This window comes from Salvelinus fontinalis, chromosome 1 (assembly GCF_029448725.1).
Source record: "Salvelinus fontinalis isolate EN_2023a chromosome 1, ASM2944872v1, whole genome shotgun sequence".
NCBI classification, from domain to species: Eukaryota; Metazoa; Chordata; class Actinopteri; order Salmoniformes; family Salmonidae; genus Salvelinus; species Salvelinus fontinalis.
In genome coordinates, this window is record NC_074665.1 from 64,873,447 (window position 1) to 64,888,275 (window position 14,829).

General features: G+C 42.7%; 1 protein-coding gene across 1 annotated transcript in view; it reads left to right on the forward strand.

Annotated features, from left to right (window-relative positions):
* Positions 1-14,541, forward strand: part of LOC129859818 (ligand-dependent corepressor-like) — a 47,783-nt gene extending 33,242 nt beyond the window's left edge. Inside the window, exons 7-8 of the mRNA XM_055929949.1 lie at positions 7,019-7,151; positions 7,376-14,541. Coding sequence (XP_055785924.1) covers positions 7,019-7,151; positions 7,376-12,082 — 4,840 coding nt within the window. The 3' untranslated portion in view covers positions 12,083-14,541. The remainder of the gene's footprint in view (positions 1-7,018; positions 7,152-7,375) is intronic.
* Positions 14,542-14,829: the final 288 nt, after the last annotated feature.

The following is a 14,829-nucleotide window of genomic DNA, read 5'->3' on the forward strand; positions in this document are numbered from 1 at the left end:
CTTCAAAAAGGCCTTTGATTAAAGACAGTGTGCTGATGTGTACATACAGTATGTGTATAGTATACTGAAAATGTGGGGTTTGGGGTTGTTGTAAAAGCTTTGTCTGCTTTTTAGAGTTTTTTTATTTGAATAGCAATGGCACTCCTGAGCGCAGACTACTGTTCTGTAATATTTGAACGTATAAAACTACTTCTATTAATGAAATTGCTGATGACATTTAAACTTAAATACCTTTTTATATTTAGGAAAATGTATGAAGGAATTAGATTTTGCATGATTGCCGGTGTGTGGATTGAAGGCAGCACGTCTTGTATTGTTGGCTATGTGAAGTGGAATTGGTTGAATCCTGTAGGTGAAGGATTCATTGAAAACACGGAAGTGTATGCAATGCAAATTGTCACATTAGACAAACTTTGAGACTAGAATTCTTAGTCAAAACCGGCCATGATCTATACAGTGGCCTACTTTAAGATTTGTGTAACTAACTCATATATATATATATATACACACACTTCTTCTCCCCACTGTGTGTGTGTGTGTGTGTGTGTGTGTGTGTGTGTGTGTGTGTATTTGATACACTGCCGATTTTGCAGGTTTTCCTACTTACAAAGCATGTAGAGGTCTGTAATTTTTATCATAGGTGCACTTCAACTGTGAGAGATGGAATCTAAAACAAAAATCCAGAAAATCACATTGTATGATTTTTAGGTAATTAATTAGCATTTTATTGCATGACATAAGTATTTGATACATCAGAAAAGCAGAACGTAATATTTGGTACAGAAACCTTTGTTTTCAATTACAGAGATCATACGTTTCCTGTAGTTCTTGACCAGGTTTGCACACACTGCAGCAGGGATTTTGGCCCACCCCTCCATATAGACCTTCTCCAGATCCTTCAAGATTCGGGGCTGTCACTGGGCAATACGGACTTTCAGCTCCCTCCAAAGATTTTCTATTTGGTTCAGGTCTGGAGACTGGCTAGGCCACTCTAGGACCTTGAGATGCTTCTTACGGAGCCACTCCTTAGTTGCCCTGGCTGTGTGTTTCGGGTCGTTGTCATGCTGGAAGACCCAGCCACGACCCATCTTCAATGCTCTTACTGAGGGAAGGAGGTTGTTGGCCAAGATCTCGCGATACATGGCCCCATCCATCCTCCCCTCAATACGGTGCAGTCGTCCTGTCCCCTTTGCAGAAAAGCATCCCCAAAGAATGATGTTTCCACCTCCATGCTTCACGGTTGGGATGGTGTTCTTGGGGTTGTACTCATCCTTCTTCTTCCTCCAAACACAGCGATTGGAGTTTAGACCAAAAAGCTCTATTTATGTCTCATCAGACCACATGACCTTCTCCCATTCCTCCTCTGGATCATCCAGATGGTCATTGGCAAACTTCAGATGGGCCTGGACATGCGCTGGCTTGAGCAGGGGGACCTTGCGTGCGCTGCAGGATTTTAATTCATGACGGCGTAGTGTGTTACTAATGGTTTTCTTTGAGACTGTGGTCCCAGCTCTCTTCAGGTCATTGACCAGGTCCTGCCGTGTAGTTCTGGGCTGATCCCTCACCTTCCTCATGATCATTGATGCCCCATGAGGTGAGATCTTGCATGGAGCCCCAGACCGAGAGTGATTGACCGTCATCTTGAACTTCTTCCATTTTCTAATAATTGTGCCAACAGTTGTTGCCTTCTCACCAAGCTGCTTGCCTATTGTCCTGTAGCCCATCCCAGCCTTGTGCACGTCTACAATTTTATCCCTGATGTCCTTACACAACTCTCTGGTCTTGGCCATTGTGGAGAGGTTGGAGTCTGTTTTGATTGAGTGTGTGGACAGGTGTCTTTTATACAGGTAACAAGTTCAAACAGGTGCAGTTAATACAGGTAATGAGTGGAGAACAGGAGGGCTTCTTAAAGAAAAACTAACAGGTCTGTGAGAGCCGGAATTCTTACTGGTTGGTAGGTGATCAAATACTTATGTCATGCAATAAAATGCAAATTAATTACTTAATCATACAATGTGATTTTCTGGATTTTTGTTTTAGATTCCGTCTCTCACAGTTGAAGTGCACCTATGATAAAAATTACAGACCTCTACATGCTTTGTAAGTAGGAAAACCTGCAAAATCGGCAGTGTATCAAATACTTGTTCTCCCCACTGTGTGTGTGTATATATATATATATATTTATACCATGTGTTCTTAATGTTTGTTAAATCATTTTTACTCCCTCTATGAATTCTAAGGTAAATAACACGGGTGCATATATATATATTTTTTAAGTGTTTGTGAAATATCTGTCCCTTCTGTTGTTGCTGTCATTGTCTCTTGCTCTATTTCTGCTCGTCTGCCCCGTCCTTTTTGTTGAGAAAACACGTGTGAATTGTCATGTACATATTCATATTATCGTGGTCAGATATTAACTCCCCAATTTTGAAAGAAAAGTGGAGAGAGACATGGAAACCCTCAGGGACAAAACACACCCCTAACTCCTTCAGGTACTGTCTATACACTTAGGCATAGCAGGGATTTGAAGTCCTGTAAACAAAATCCAACATACACCAAAAATGGATCAGATACTAGTTTAGGCTAAACCGTGGCTGTTTCAGTTTAGCTTCTTTTTTTTCTCTCTCTGTTCTTTAAAGTCGCATGTGGATTGTTTTTTGGCTTTTTGCACAATTATTCTTTGACTTAAGGTGGTCCTGTGTTTGAGCCAAAACATCCAATTTTATCTCTGTAGTTTTTATTTTTTTTATCATTTTAAAACGCAATGAATGTCTATGTAAACTCAGTTCAGGTAAGATGTTAGCCAAACATGTTTTTTTAAGCTGCATTTATGTCTCCAGCCCACAGTGCCTCAGACACCATAGTTATCACACTGCGTTGATAATTAACTACTGTTTAACAGAATACATTTGGACCTACTCTCTGAGCATCTGTGGAAAATGTGAATCCTTGAAGAGAAGTAAAAATGCAATCAATCGTCCATTTTGGTAGGCCTAATTTAACAACTGGTGTCGATTGACACTGCGTTTAGTCAAACCTCTTCCGATTAACACAATTATTCTAATGCAAGTGCAATGTATAATTTATTTTTTAAATTATGTGGTTTGTTGGGAAGATTTATTTTATTGATGTTCTCTTTGAGCAATCCTTTCTATTCCGTCTCTCTAAGCCCTTCTGATCTAGAGCTCTGCTTGGTAGCCTATATGTTGCTACTTATCTTTGGTTTGACAGCTCTACAGCTTTTAGATTAAGACTGTACTATATTGAGTCTGTAATAGCAAGTTATTCCTTTTCAAACGTTTGAAAGCAGCCCTTTTTAGCCCTATGCTGTGGTCTAATTGGGATGACTTGCAATGCTTGGGACATTACACTTCAAACATAGAGGACTGAGGGACTTTTGAAAAAATTATAAAATAGAAAATATTTAATATCTTATTTCCAGCTTTAGTGTCCTTTAAGCAATTCGGTTTCATATATGAAATACCTAATTCAGTAGTCAAGGCAAAAACATGAAATTAAACTCTTTATTTGTTTGGTTTATGTGGTCAGATGCTCAGATAGCAGGTACACCTAAATCTAACTGGACCTCATTTCAGTAATTGCCATTTACAGTTTGGCAGACTCAATAGACTTACATTTTTCTACTGTAATTTATGAATGTTTTTCTTTTTGTACTATGCTATTAGAACTTATTGGCTATAGTCAATTGTCTTTCTAGTAGAGAGGACTTAATCAGTAAGTTAATTTGATTGCACTAGTACATTTTCCAATTTTGAATGCAATTTTGTTTTGACAACTTAACTAATAAAATATGCTATGTAATCTTTGAAGTGAAGTGGTTATGATCTTGATTTTATGTATGTTGCATTGAACCTGGGGCACCAATGATTAATTGTCTTTGTGCATGTGTAAGAATTTACTCAATGTATCCTGTAAGGAAAAAACGCCATTTTGAAAAAGAGATCAGCTGTAACAGGTCATTCACTGGACGAAATAATCACTTTTCAAAACCACCTATTCTTCTAATAAATGTTATTGTGAAAATGAATTCTCTGTCGTCTTTTTCAACCAAAACACTTTTAGCGTAGTATTTAAAAAAAAAAAAAAAACGTTAAAGTAAAACATGTTTTGCCACTAAATGGTGGAAGAATGTGCACTGTGTACGAAACATTAGGAACACCTTCCTAATATTGAGTTGCACACCCTTTTGCCCTGAGTACAGCCTCAATTCGCCGGGGCATGGACTAAAAGGTGTTGAAAGTGTTTGTTGTAATGGTTCCACGTTCATTCTATAAATCAGGTGTTCCTAAACTGGGTAAGCGCAATGCCGTCGGGGGTACGCCAAAAATTGTGATTCTTTTTTTCCTTCACATTTTCAAACAGTCCATTTATATTTTCCAACGGGTGAGGCTTTTTTTCTGGCCTAAGTAGCCTTGTTTCACTGCCAAATATATATAATGAAACCATCTAGTGTTCAGCGAAATAACACAATGTCAAATACAGGTAGCCTAGTCAAATAATTAACATCCAATCACATTAACCGAATTCCACTAACGGTCTGTATGTAGCCAATCGTAGCTGCTCCTCATGTTGGTATCTGTACTGATGGCGCAAAAGCCATGACAGGGAGACATAGGGTAGTAGTAACATGCATGCAAGCAGTTGCTCCCGACGCCACTTGGGTACACTGCAGCATCCACTGAGAGGCTCTTGCTGCCGAAGGGAATGCATGATGGCTTGAAAGAAGTTTTGGACATGGTTAACTTTGTTAAAGCAAGGCCCCTGAACTCATGTATTTTCTGCACTATGCAATGATATGGGCAGCGACCATGTAACGCTTTAACAACATACAGAAGTGCACTGGTTATCAAGGGGCATAATATTGACATGTTTCTTTTTTAAATTGAGAGACAACTTTAAGCTCTACTGACCATAATTTTCACTTGTCTGACCGCTTGCATGATGAGTTTCTCACCCGTATGGCATATCTGGGTGATGTTTTTTCTCGCCTGAATGATCTGAATATAGGATTACAGGGATTCTTCACAACTATATTCAATGTGCAGGACAAAATTGAGGCTATGATTAAGAAGTTGGAGCTCTTTTCTGTCTGCATTAACAAGGACAACACACAGGTCTTTCCATCATTGTATGATTTCTTTGTGTGTAAATTAACTCAAGCTTACGGACAATGTGATATAGCGAAGCACCTGAGTGAGTTGGGTGCACAATTCAACAGGTAATTTCCCGAAACGGATGACACAAACAACTGGATTCGTTATCCCTTTCATGCCCTACCTCCATTCCACTTACCGATATCTGAACAAAAGAGCCACATCAAAATTGCAACAAGCGGTTCTGTGAAAATGTAATCAGAAACCACTGCCAGATTTCTGGATTGGGCTGCACTCAGAGTGTCCTGCCTTGGCAAATCACGCCGTTAAGACACTGATGCCCTTTGCATCCACATACCTATGTGAGAGTGGATTCTCGAACCTCACTAGCATGAAAACTAAATACAGGCACAGACTGTGTGTGGAAAATGATTTAAGATTGAGACTCTCTCCAATACAACCCAACATTGCAGAGTTATGTGCATCCTTTCAGCACACCCTTCTCATTAACCTATGGTGAGTTATTCACCATTTTAGACGATCAAATAAAGTTTTATATGTAAGATGGCTAAATTAAGAAAAACAATATTAATTATTATTATTTGTGCCCTGGTCCTATAAGAGCTCTTTGTCTCTTCCCACGAGCCAGGTTGTGAAAACTCACACTCATTCTTATGTTTAGTAAATGTATCGTATAGTGTGTGTGTGTGTGGCAGGCTTACAATGATGGCAAAAAACAACATTTGAGAGTGTGCTGACCCTGGTGCTAGAGGGGGTACACAGCTGGAGGTTGACTGTTTGAAGGGGTACGGGACTATAAAAAGTTTGGGAACCATTGCTATAGATGAATGGATAGAATTTTAGAGGATATCCAGGCCTGCTGGAAACGCTGACATGGACAAGTGAAATCAATGTTTGGTTTAGGTTTTCTAAAACTGAACAGAACGTTGAATTATGGATCAATTGCTGTTCCCCATTTTTATATATCATTTCTTTCTAGCACAAACGATACATTTTGTGAATATATTATGACGACATTTTTATTAGTTTTGGACATCGGCAAGGGTTTTTCTGGCTGTGTGGGCACATTTTGTTTTTCACTCAAGGCAAGCCGAAGTCGATAGCCGACGTCAACGCCCCGTGGTCGGCGATTGGTCAGATTCAAAATTGCACACACCGACAGCGTCATTGCATTTTGGTACGCCAGAATTACATTAATGTCCAATGAAACAGCGTTTTCCTTGCAGCATTGTGTTGCTGAGGCAGTTGCAGTGCGTTCTGTGTGGAGGATACGTTGGATTTGTCAAACTGTATGCGTGGACCACTTGACAGAAATGGTACACGGTGAATGTTGAACTTGTGTTGCACACATATCCAGATGATGCTGCGTACCATTTTGCACAAGGATGCTGTAGGTGTGTTCGAAGCGTAAGATCTCCTTGGTAAAATAGTCTAAATGAATGACCAATTTGTTAGATTAATTCAGAATATTTTGCTGACGTGTATACTGGCTTTTTAAGGGAGTATTCGAGCACACTTGGCTAACCAAGCTTGGAAAGGTACCAGGCGAACTGAAGCATGCTGACGCCTTCAGCGTTTTCGTGATAACATTTCTTACTGAACTATAGAAAAACAATGTATTTGTATGGGTGTTGTGAATACTTTATTAATCTCCATAGGGAAAGGGGTATGCCTTAATTTATTTATCCCACTGTATTACAACATTTTAAGAAGCTATAGCTATCGTAACTCTCATTATGGTCCATGTGGTTATAACCTGACTTATTTTTTCCCTTTCTAATAGTTTCCATAAAAAATGTTTTTATATGCTTTTGGAAAATTATAAGCCTACATTTATATTCATGACATTAAATATAAACATCCTTGAACTGTTTGTCTTGCAGTGAATGTCTGGAGCGGAGTCCAGCGAAGGCCAGGGACCTCCAGTCCACTTCGACGCTAGAGCAGTTCATGGCGAAGCTGTGTGTGCATCACCAGAGGCAGATTGTCGACGCTCTGGGCTTCCTACAGACAGAGGTCTGTATAGGCATTGCTCTCATGGTGTATTTTCAATTCAGTACATTTGAATAGATCATTTCTGATTGTCTTCCAGGGACAATAACTAACAAAACAGAGGACGCAGATGCCTAAAACATTAACAAAAAGATACAGCCTTGAAGTTAGAGACTAAGGCTCTGTGGCGTGAATAAGTTTTGTTTAAGTTAAGGTACTGAATAACCTCATTGTTCTCTTTGTTATAGGTCAAGACTATATCCTCCTCCAGCACATCACCAGTCTCTGCCTTCAAAACCTCTTGCTCAGTCAAGCATGGCGCCCGTCAGGGTCCTTGCCCTGAACCCTGCCTGGAGACCCTGGAGAAGGGGAGGACTGGCCAGAAACTTCCCATGGCTTCCACTCCCAAAGGACCGGTGGAGGGGGGAGAGACAGTTGGTACCAGGAGTAGCAGGTTGGCAGCCCCAGAGCAGACCCCTGAGACTGATGTGTCTAGAAATGTATCTGGGGCCCCTGGGCCAGCCTTAGATCTCCGTAAATCTGGCCCAGGGGAGTCTGAGGCTTTGGCAAACCTTCTCAGAAGCACAGAGGACGGTGATAGTAAACCTCTTAGTGACCATGCTCCTCTAAAGATCAAAATCATGAAGTCCAGCAGCCTGTCTGATGGTAAGAAGCTGTCCTGTGTGCTCACCACCTCTCTTCCTGCTCGCGCCAGTACTATGGATAAACAGCAGGGCAATTCTGACTCTTCAATCAGAGCAGATGGTCACAGCGATGGCCTCAGCTCCTCTGTAAAAAGGCACAATGATCTTAATCATCCAACAAGACAAAGAGGCTCCTTTGGACGTACCAGAGATACGCTGGTCAAACAGAGTCCACCCCAAAAGATCCCCACCATCATACCCCCAGTTTCCCCCAGGACAGCAAGGAAGACCTTGAAGGGGTCTTCCTACCATCGGCCTAGGGACTCTTCTTCGGTGTGTCAGTTTGTAACCGACCCTGATCTCGGCCACTGCGACATTGTCTACATTGACAAACCAATCACAGACTGTTTCCAGAAATGGCAGCACCGTCGGCTCCCGCGACACAACGCCAGGAAAAGCACCAGAGGTCACATGTACGTGGAGGAGATGTGGGAGCTTAAGACTGTCCGTACATTAGCTAGAAAGTCCGCCCGCAACTATAGTAGCAACTCTCTCACTCCAATGCCAGATCTCAACACTCTGGTCACCCCTAAACAGCTGCTTGGCAGGCCTGAGGGTGTACCTCTTGTGGATATGCCCTTCATTGGAGGTATTTTGGAGACGGTCAGTCAGAGAACTCCCTCAGAGCATTCAGCTGAAAGGGAGTTGGCTGGGGATGTAGAGACTGCAGCAACATCAGCCAGTGAGGTGGAGCTAATCATTGAGACTAGTCAGACAGACCAGAGTCAATGCAAAGAACAGACTGCCCCTCCATCTCCTTCACAGTGTCCCCCAGTGGAGAACAAGCAGAGTGCAGGGACAGACTCAGAGCAACCAAGGCTGAGTGTAGCACCAGAGGATAGTCTAGCTAGTACTGTGGTTGAGACCGCACATCAGGATTTAAACAGTGTTATTAATGACATCGTTTTGAGTGAAAGCCCAGAGCAGGTGGTGATGGGGAAAGATGTGAACCCATCACATAAGACATCAGAAGAAGCTGAGCTTGTCCAGTATCTGCTGCAGAGTGTGCCAGAGGGCCAGCACGTCATCTCTGAAACCCAACAAAAGGAATCTGAATCCCTGAGCCCTTCCATGGAGAGCACTGGAAACAAGGAGGAGAATGAGGTAGTGAGTGCAAGTGCAATTGATAAAGAACAGGCCGAGCCACTGGAACCTCAGAGTCCAGTTGACCAGAAACCATCTGAGGGCTCTGGAGGAGAAGTTGGCACTGAGGTTCCCACAGAGAGTGAAAGGATGGAGGTGCAGGTCGAACCAGACTGGGCTCCAGGTCACGGCAACAATGTGCCTGAAAAGAAAAAGACAGCTGCTGATTCGTCCTCTAAAAAGGCAGATGAGGCAGTTGTGAAACAATCACCTCCAAGGTGTTCTGAAAAACAGGGTATTCCAGCACGGGTGATTCCTTCAAAGGTAAAGGAAACTGCAGTGATTGAGACCGAGAATATGAATATATGTGGATATGTGAATGGTAGACCTATAGCGCAGTCTGACAGATGTTTGCGTGAACGGCCAGCTAAAAACACCCCAGAGTCTACTCCTACGAAGACTAAACGACCCACTAAGACCTCTCTGAAACAATCCGAGAAACCTTCTGAGAACATGCCAGAAATTCCTCAAGTCTCACTCCCTCCAGCCGAACTGATCAAAATCCCTTTGTCCAAACATCCCACAAAAACCTTTAAAGCTAAAGCAACTCAGAACCTGCCTGACACGAAGACCCCTGTGGAAGTGAGCCAGATCACGTCTGACGCTAGGGCCCCTATAACAGCAAGACTGAGCATTCCTGACACTCCTCCAGTCGCAGACACACCAATCGACTCCCCCAGGAACCCTGAGCCCAGACACCCGCTCAGATCAGCCAGACTGCAACAGCGAGCAGCTGTCGCCTTGCCCCCCCTCCCTGTCGCCTCGCCCCCCCCCCCTGTCGTCCCCAGTGCAGTCACCCAGAGCTCTTTCATTGTCCCCCCAGAACCATCTACCTCCCTCCCACTCCCCTGCATCAAGTTTAACCCTCCCCTTCTCGTTGCCTCTCCTCTTCTTCCTATCGTCCCCAGTGCAGTCACCCAGAGCTCTGAAGAGCTGAAAGTTGAAAGAGCTCAGCCAGCTCCAAAACCCAAACCCAGCAAGACACAGAACACTGCAGTGGAAACTAGGGTGCAAACTAGACCAAAGCTCAGGTCGTCAATGGTGGTAGTAGCAAAGGAAGTTGAAAAGGTTGTGAGTCTGCAAGTTAGCAAGGAGGTTTCTGCTCTCACAGAGGGTACAAGCATTAAAAAGAGTGAGGCGCAAGCACATAGTAGTCCACTAAGACACAAAATAATTCCCCAAAAGGAAGGAGAACCAAGCAAATTGACTTCCCTGAAGAATTCAGAGGAACCAACTTTGCTGAAGAAGACAGAGGCACCAACTTTAATGGATAACAAAATTCTATCTGGAGATTTCAGCAAGTCTTCCATCAGCAGTGCTTCAGACAAACCTGGACGAATGCCATTGAGGAGTGAGAGTAGTAAAACTGAAGTGGCCAGCCAGTCCATTACCCCGACAACTCCACCGACTACGATGGAGAACAGAAAGTCTGCTTTGAGAGTCCGGAGGTCACCCACATCCTCAACCAGTGCTCCAATCACAGGTGAGAAAAGGAGTGGAGTGGCATCTTCCATGAGGCTGAAATCCCCAGTGAGACTCACATCACCCATCAAGGTCAAATCTGAGAGGATAATCAAGTCTCCACTAAGGGGTTCTCCTTTGCTGGTCAGTTCTCCTCTGCCCTCCAGCTTAGTCACTCCTCTCCTCCTGCCCAAACTAGAGCCCCCAGTACAGTCTCGACACAAGTTCCTGGAATTACTAGACATAGAGGAAAACCAACAGAAAATATCTACTCTCAACACCACGTTCGATAAGATGCATAGAGGCTGGGTCCAGATAGACAAAGAGGGACAACCAACGCCCAGACACAAGAACAAGGCAGACAGACAGGCAGCGATATGGAAGAGCAAGCGCCGGGTCCGCAAGCCCAAGTCTTCGGAGCACCAGAGGTACTCCCTTGTCCAGATGCTTTTCAAGAATGATTTGGACCTAGCCAGTATCTGCCGCTGGTACATGGAGTCAACAGAAACCCAATCGCTGGTCATCGTAAAGAAGGTGAACACACGTCTTCCCTCTGAGACCCAGCTGCTCTTCCCCGGTATGTCCCAAGGGCTGTCCAAAGGGGTCTTCCCTAGCCTGCAAGCCGAGCGCTTGAAGAAACACTTGAAGAAGTTTGCCATTGCTTCCCCTGTGAAGAGCAATCCTAAGAGCCGGAAGCTGATTGCTAAAGCCCTGGAGCAGGAGGTTAGTACAAGTATGCCCAAAGGGAAGGAGAAGAGAGAGCTGACCACGGCCACCCGGATCTCCACCAAAGCCTATCTCTCCTCTGCAGAGACACAGGCAACCGACGGCCAGAAGGCCTCAGCGAAGGCCAAGAACCCAGCCAGTGCTCGGATCCTGCGGAAGTACTCCAATATACGTGAGAAGATGCAAGGTCAACAAAGCTCCAAGAAGCCAAAAGGGGCCCCAAGAAAAGAGCTCAAAGCTTCCAAAGTCAAACCCTCTAAAGCCCCAAAGACGAAATTGGCAAAACCAACTAAACTGAAACTGGCCACTGCCCAGAGGCAGAAATCATCTGTTTCTGGAGATAAAGGTGTGAAGGAGCCAAGTGTAGTCAAAACAGAGCGAGCGCAGTCATCTCCTAGTAGAAAGACTCCAGTAAAAGCTGCTGTCCAGGAGAGATCAGTCAAGACTAGCAGCAGCAGTAGAACCTTAAGAGATCTCAGTAGGAAAGAGAGTGCATCACCACAGAGGTCTACCCAAAGAGCGATGACCCCAAAAGCACAGAAAAAAAACCTTGCTCCTTCCATCACCCCTAAAACGGAATCAAACAAACAGCAGGTTGGAGCAGAGAAGGCAGAGCTGGAAAAGAGACACTCTGAAAGTAGAGTATCTGAGACTAAAGGCCCTGAAAGTAAAGGTGCTGAGAGCGAGGTTGAGTCTCAACAGAACATGGATGTCAAAACGCCAGGCTCTCCTGACCAGGTACTCACAAGGTCACAAAGGAAGATGGAGGCCACTCCATCCCCCTCAATCTCTCAGAGTGCAAACTCTAAGCCTGCCACAAAGAGATCAAATGAACCAGCTCAGAGTGAGACTCTGAAGGCTGCCACAAAAAGAAGCCAGGAGAGCACACAGAATCCAGCCAAGCGGACCAGGAAGAAATAGCCACGCTGGTTATGTTAAGGGGGGGGGGGGGGGGGGTGGCTTGGCAATGCCAACACTTTTAATAAGCTTCAAAGGCAAAATGCAAATGGTGACGGGAAGATATTTAAAGTCTAGTGTGTTTGCTGTGTTTTCTGAGAGGGTACCTATCAGACCAGTGTTGTTATACAGAGGCAAAACTCAATCTGGCCTCTGGTTTGGTATTGTGTAATTCTCTCTAACTGGGCTGGAGATTATTTTATAAGGGTATATCTGCATTTTTGTTTTTGGTTTGATGCTAGGTTTATTAGTTATTCCGACTACAGCATGTCATGTCCTCCAACTTTTTGTTTGTCCTAGTGTTTTGTAAAGATCACAGAAGTCTCTATTCCACGCTTGTGGAAAAAGAAACGTGTGTGGTTTAGTAATAATGGCATGAAAACATCAGTACCATGTTGCTAAAAACAAATATTGATTTTCTCAGACTGCAGCACAGCATGGCGAGCCAATCGTTCAATTAGCCCTGCTTTCACTGAACATCATTCTTAGATCTATAGCCTATATTCATCAATGTCTCCAGCCCATCTCGTGATCAAAGAGTTGTGCGAGTGTGTGTGACTTTTTGTGATCAGGTGCCTTATTCATCAGATGTAAAGTAATGTGTTGCTAACAGGTGAAGCCTCGATTCTCTGGCCATTGCACAGACACGTACTGTAGGAGGAGAAAGGGAGTGTTCTAGATATGGATTTGGTGCAGGTCTGCACACATTGTGTCATGTTGACGTGGTCCTTCAGAACTCTTCTCCGGGTTATTGTATAGAGCTGGTCATTGGTGCCGACCTGCACATCTGTGTATCTTCATGCACATCTGTGTATCTTCATGCACATCTGTGTATCTTCATGCACATCTGTGTATCTTCATGCACATCTGTATATCTTCATGCACTACTTCCCTCCATGTGTTCATCCCACATGTTCCCTATTCTCCTCTGTCTTCCTGCTATAAACCCACCCTGCTTCTCATCATGTACTGTTTATTTTGAATGTGTGAAGGAGCATCATGGTTTATTATTCTAATGAGTTCTCTTTGACGTGTCTTTGTTTCATTTTAGATTCTGGGGTTATTTCTGTTCCTGAGCAGTAGCCTTATAACTGTTGTTATCCTAGCTGTGTTTAACTTTCAAAAACTGTCTGAGTTCTGTTTTGAAATTTTAACAAATTATTTTTATTTTTATTTGCAATACATGTGAGATATTAACACCTGCCTCACTTGTATCTCTGATCCTGTCCCTTATATTCTCTGATTCTCGTTAGTTTAATGGTGATGTTTTCCCTCTGGTGTGATCATTACATGCTGTTGCATGTACTGTAGCTACCTGTAGTGTTTACATTTAAATGCTTGTTTCTCCAGTCTTTCACCTGTGCAACAACAGCCCACTCCTGAAGTGCAGTATTCACCACAGCTATTCTTATTAAACATGTATTTGTTTGTTCTTTCTGAAAACTAGCTTTGGTTGCGGAAACTTTAACTAAGACTATGCATGGATGTTACCTTCCCTCTCTGGGTCTTGTACTGAATGAGCATTAATGACTGATGATAAACCCTTGAAAGACATGTCATTGGTCACCTGTTTTGGAAGGGGGTCACTTTAAAGTCTGCTGTTTGAGAGCAGATACCAGGGAATGATGCTACAGTACATAGAGCCACAGGTTGTATCTAAAGTTAGATGCATATGTTTTGCCCATACTTTGAGCTTGTACGGTAGGGTGTGTTTGCCTGTAATTTGGACTATATTGCAGTATACTGACCCCTGGTGACCATGTATGAAAATTGTTGGAGAGAAAAAGTGTTTGTAAATGATCAGTCTGTACTATATCCCAATGTTATAGAAATAACATGTAAATGATCAGTCTGTACTATATCCCAATGTTATAGAAATAACATGTAAATGATCAGTCTGTACTATATCCCAATGTTATAGAAATAACATGTAAATGATCAGTCTGTACTATATCCCAATGTTATAGAAATAACCTGTCTGGCATGTTTTATTTCTGTGTATTTTATTTCTCAGATTGTTATTTTGTTTCAGGAAGATGTTTTCTTGATGCTTCCGTACTTCAGCAATAGCCTGACCTCCGTTTGTCAAAAGAAAGAAGACATTTTAGGACAGTGTTATTTTTATTATGGTTATTTCACTTTAAACGTAATAATTTGTAAATGCAAAAAGGTATAATTCATGTTTAATATTGTTATTTAAGAACCCCTCTAGATAAATGCATACAGTAGATCTACATGAAGCAGTCCACCAAATATCAAGCTTGAACATGTTTTATTCTTTACTGTGGATATTTATAGTTTGGGATTCTGTATATTGGAAAATAAATAACTGATGTATTTGTGTTAATCCCAATAATGAGACATATTTGAAGTAAGTGACTTTGTATTCTTGCTGGAGTTGATATAAAGATGTTTGAATTGTATATTTTGTGTCATGTTTCGTTTTTCCATCTTCTCTGGTTATCTTTCACTAATCTACTGTGTCATTCTGAGGTTTAACTAAAACGACTGTATTCCTCACTTTATAAAATCATCAAAGTATTACTTTCATATGTTCGTCATACCATCATGGAAATACAATTAACATTCCACTGTACTCTTCCTCCAATGTACCTTCATGCTTTGTATAAAGAACAAAACCAAACCCCTTATTCCAACTTGGGTAGCACTGCCTACCCCCCCCCCAATCACACACACACTCCATTCAAACC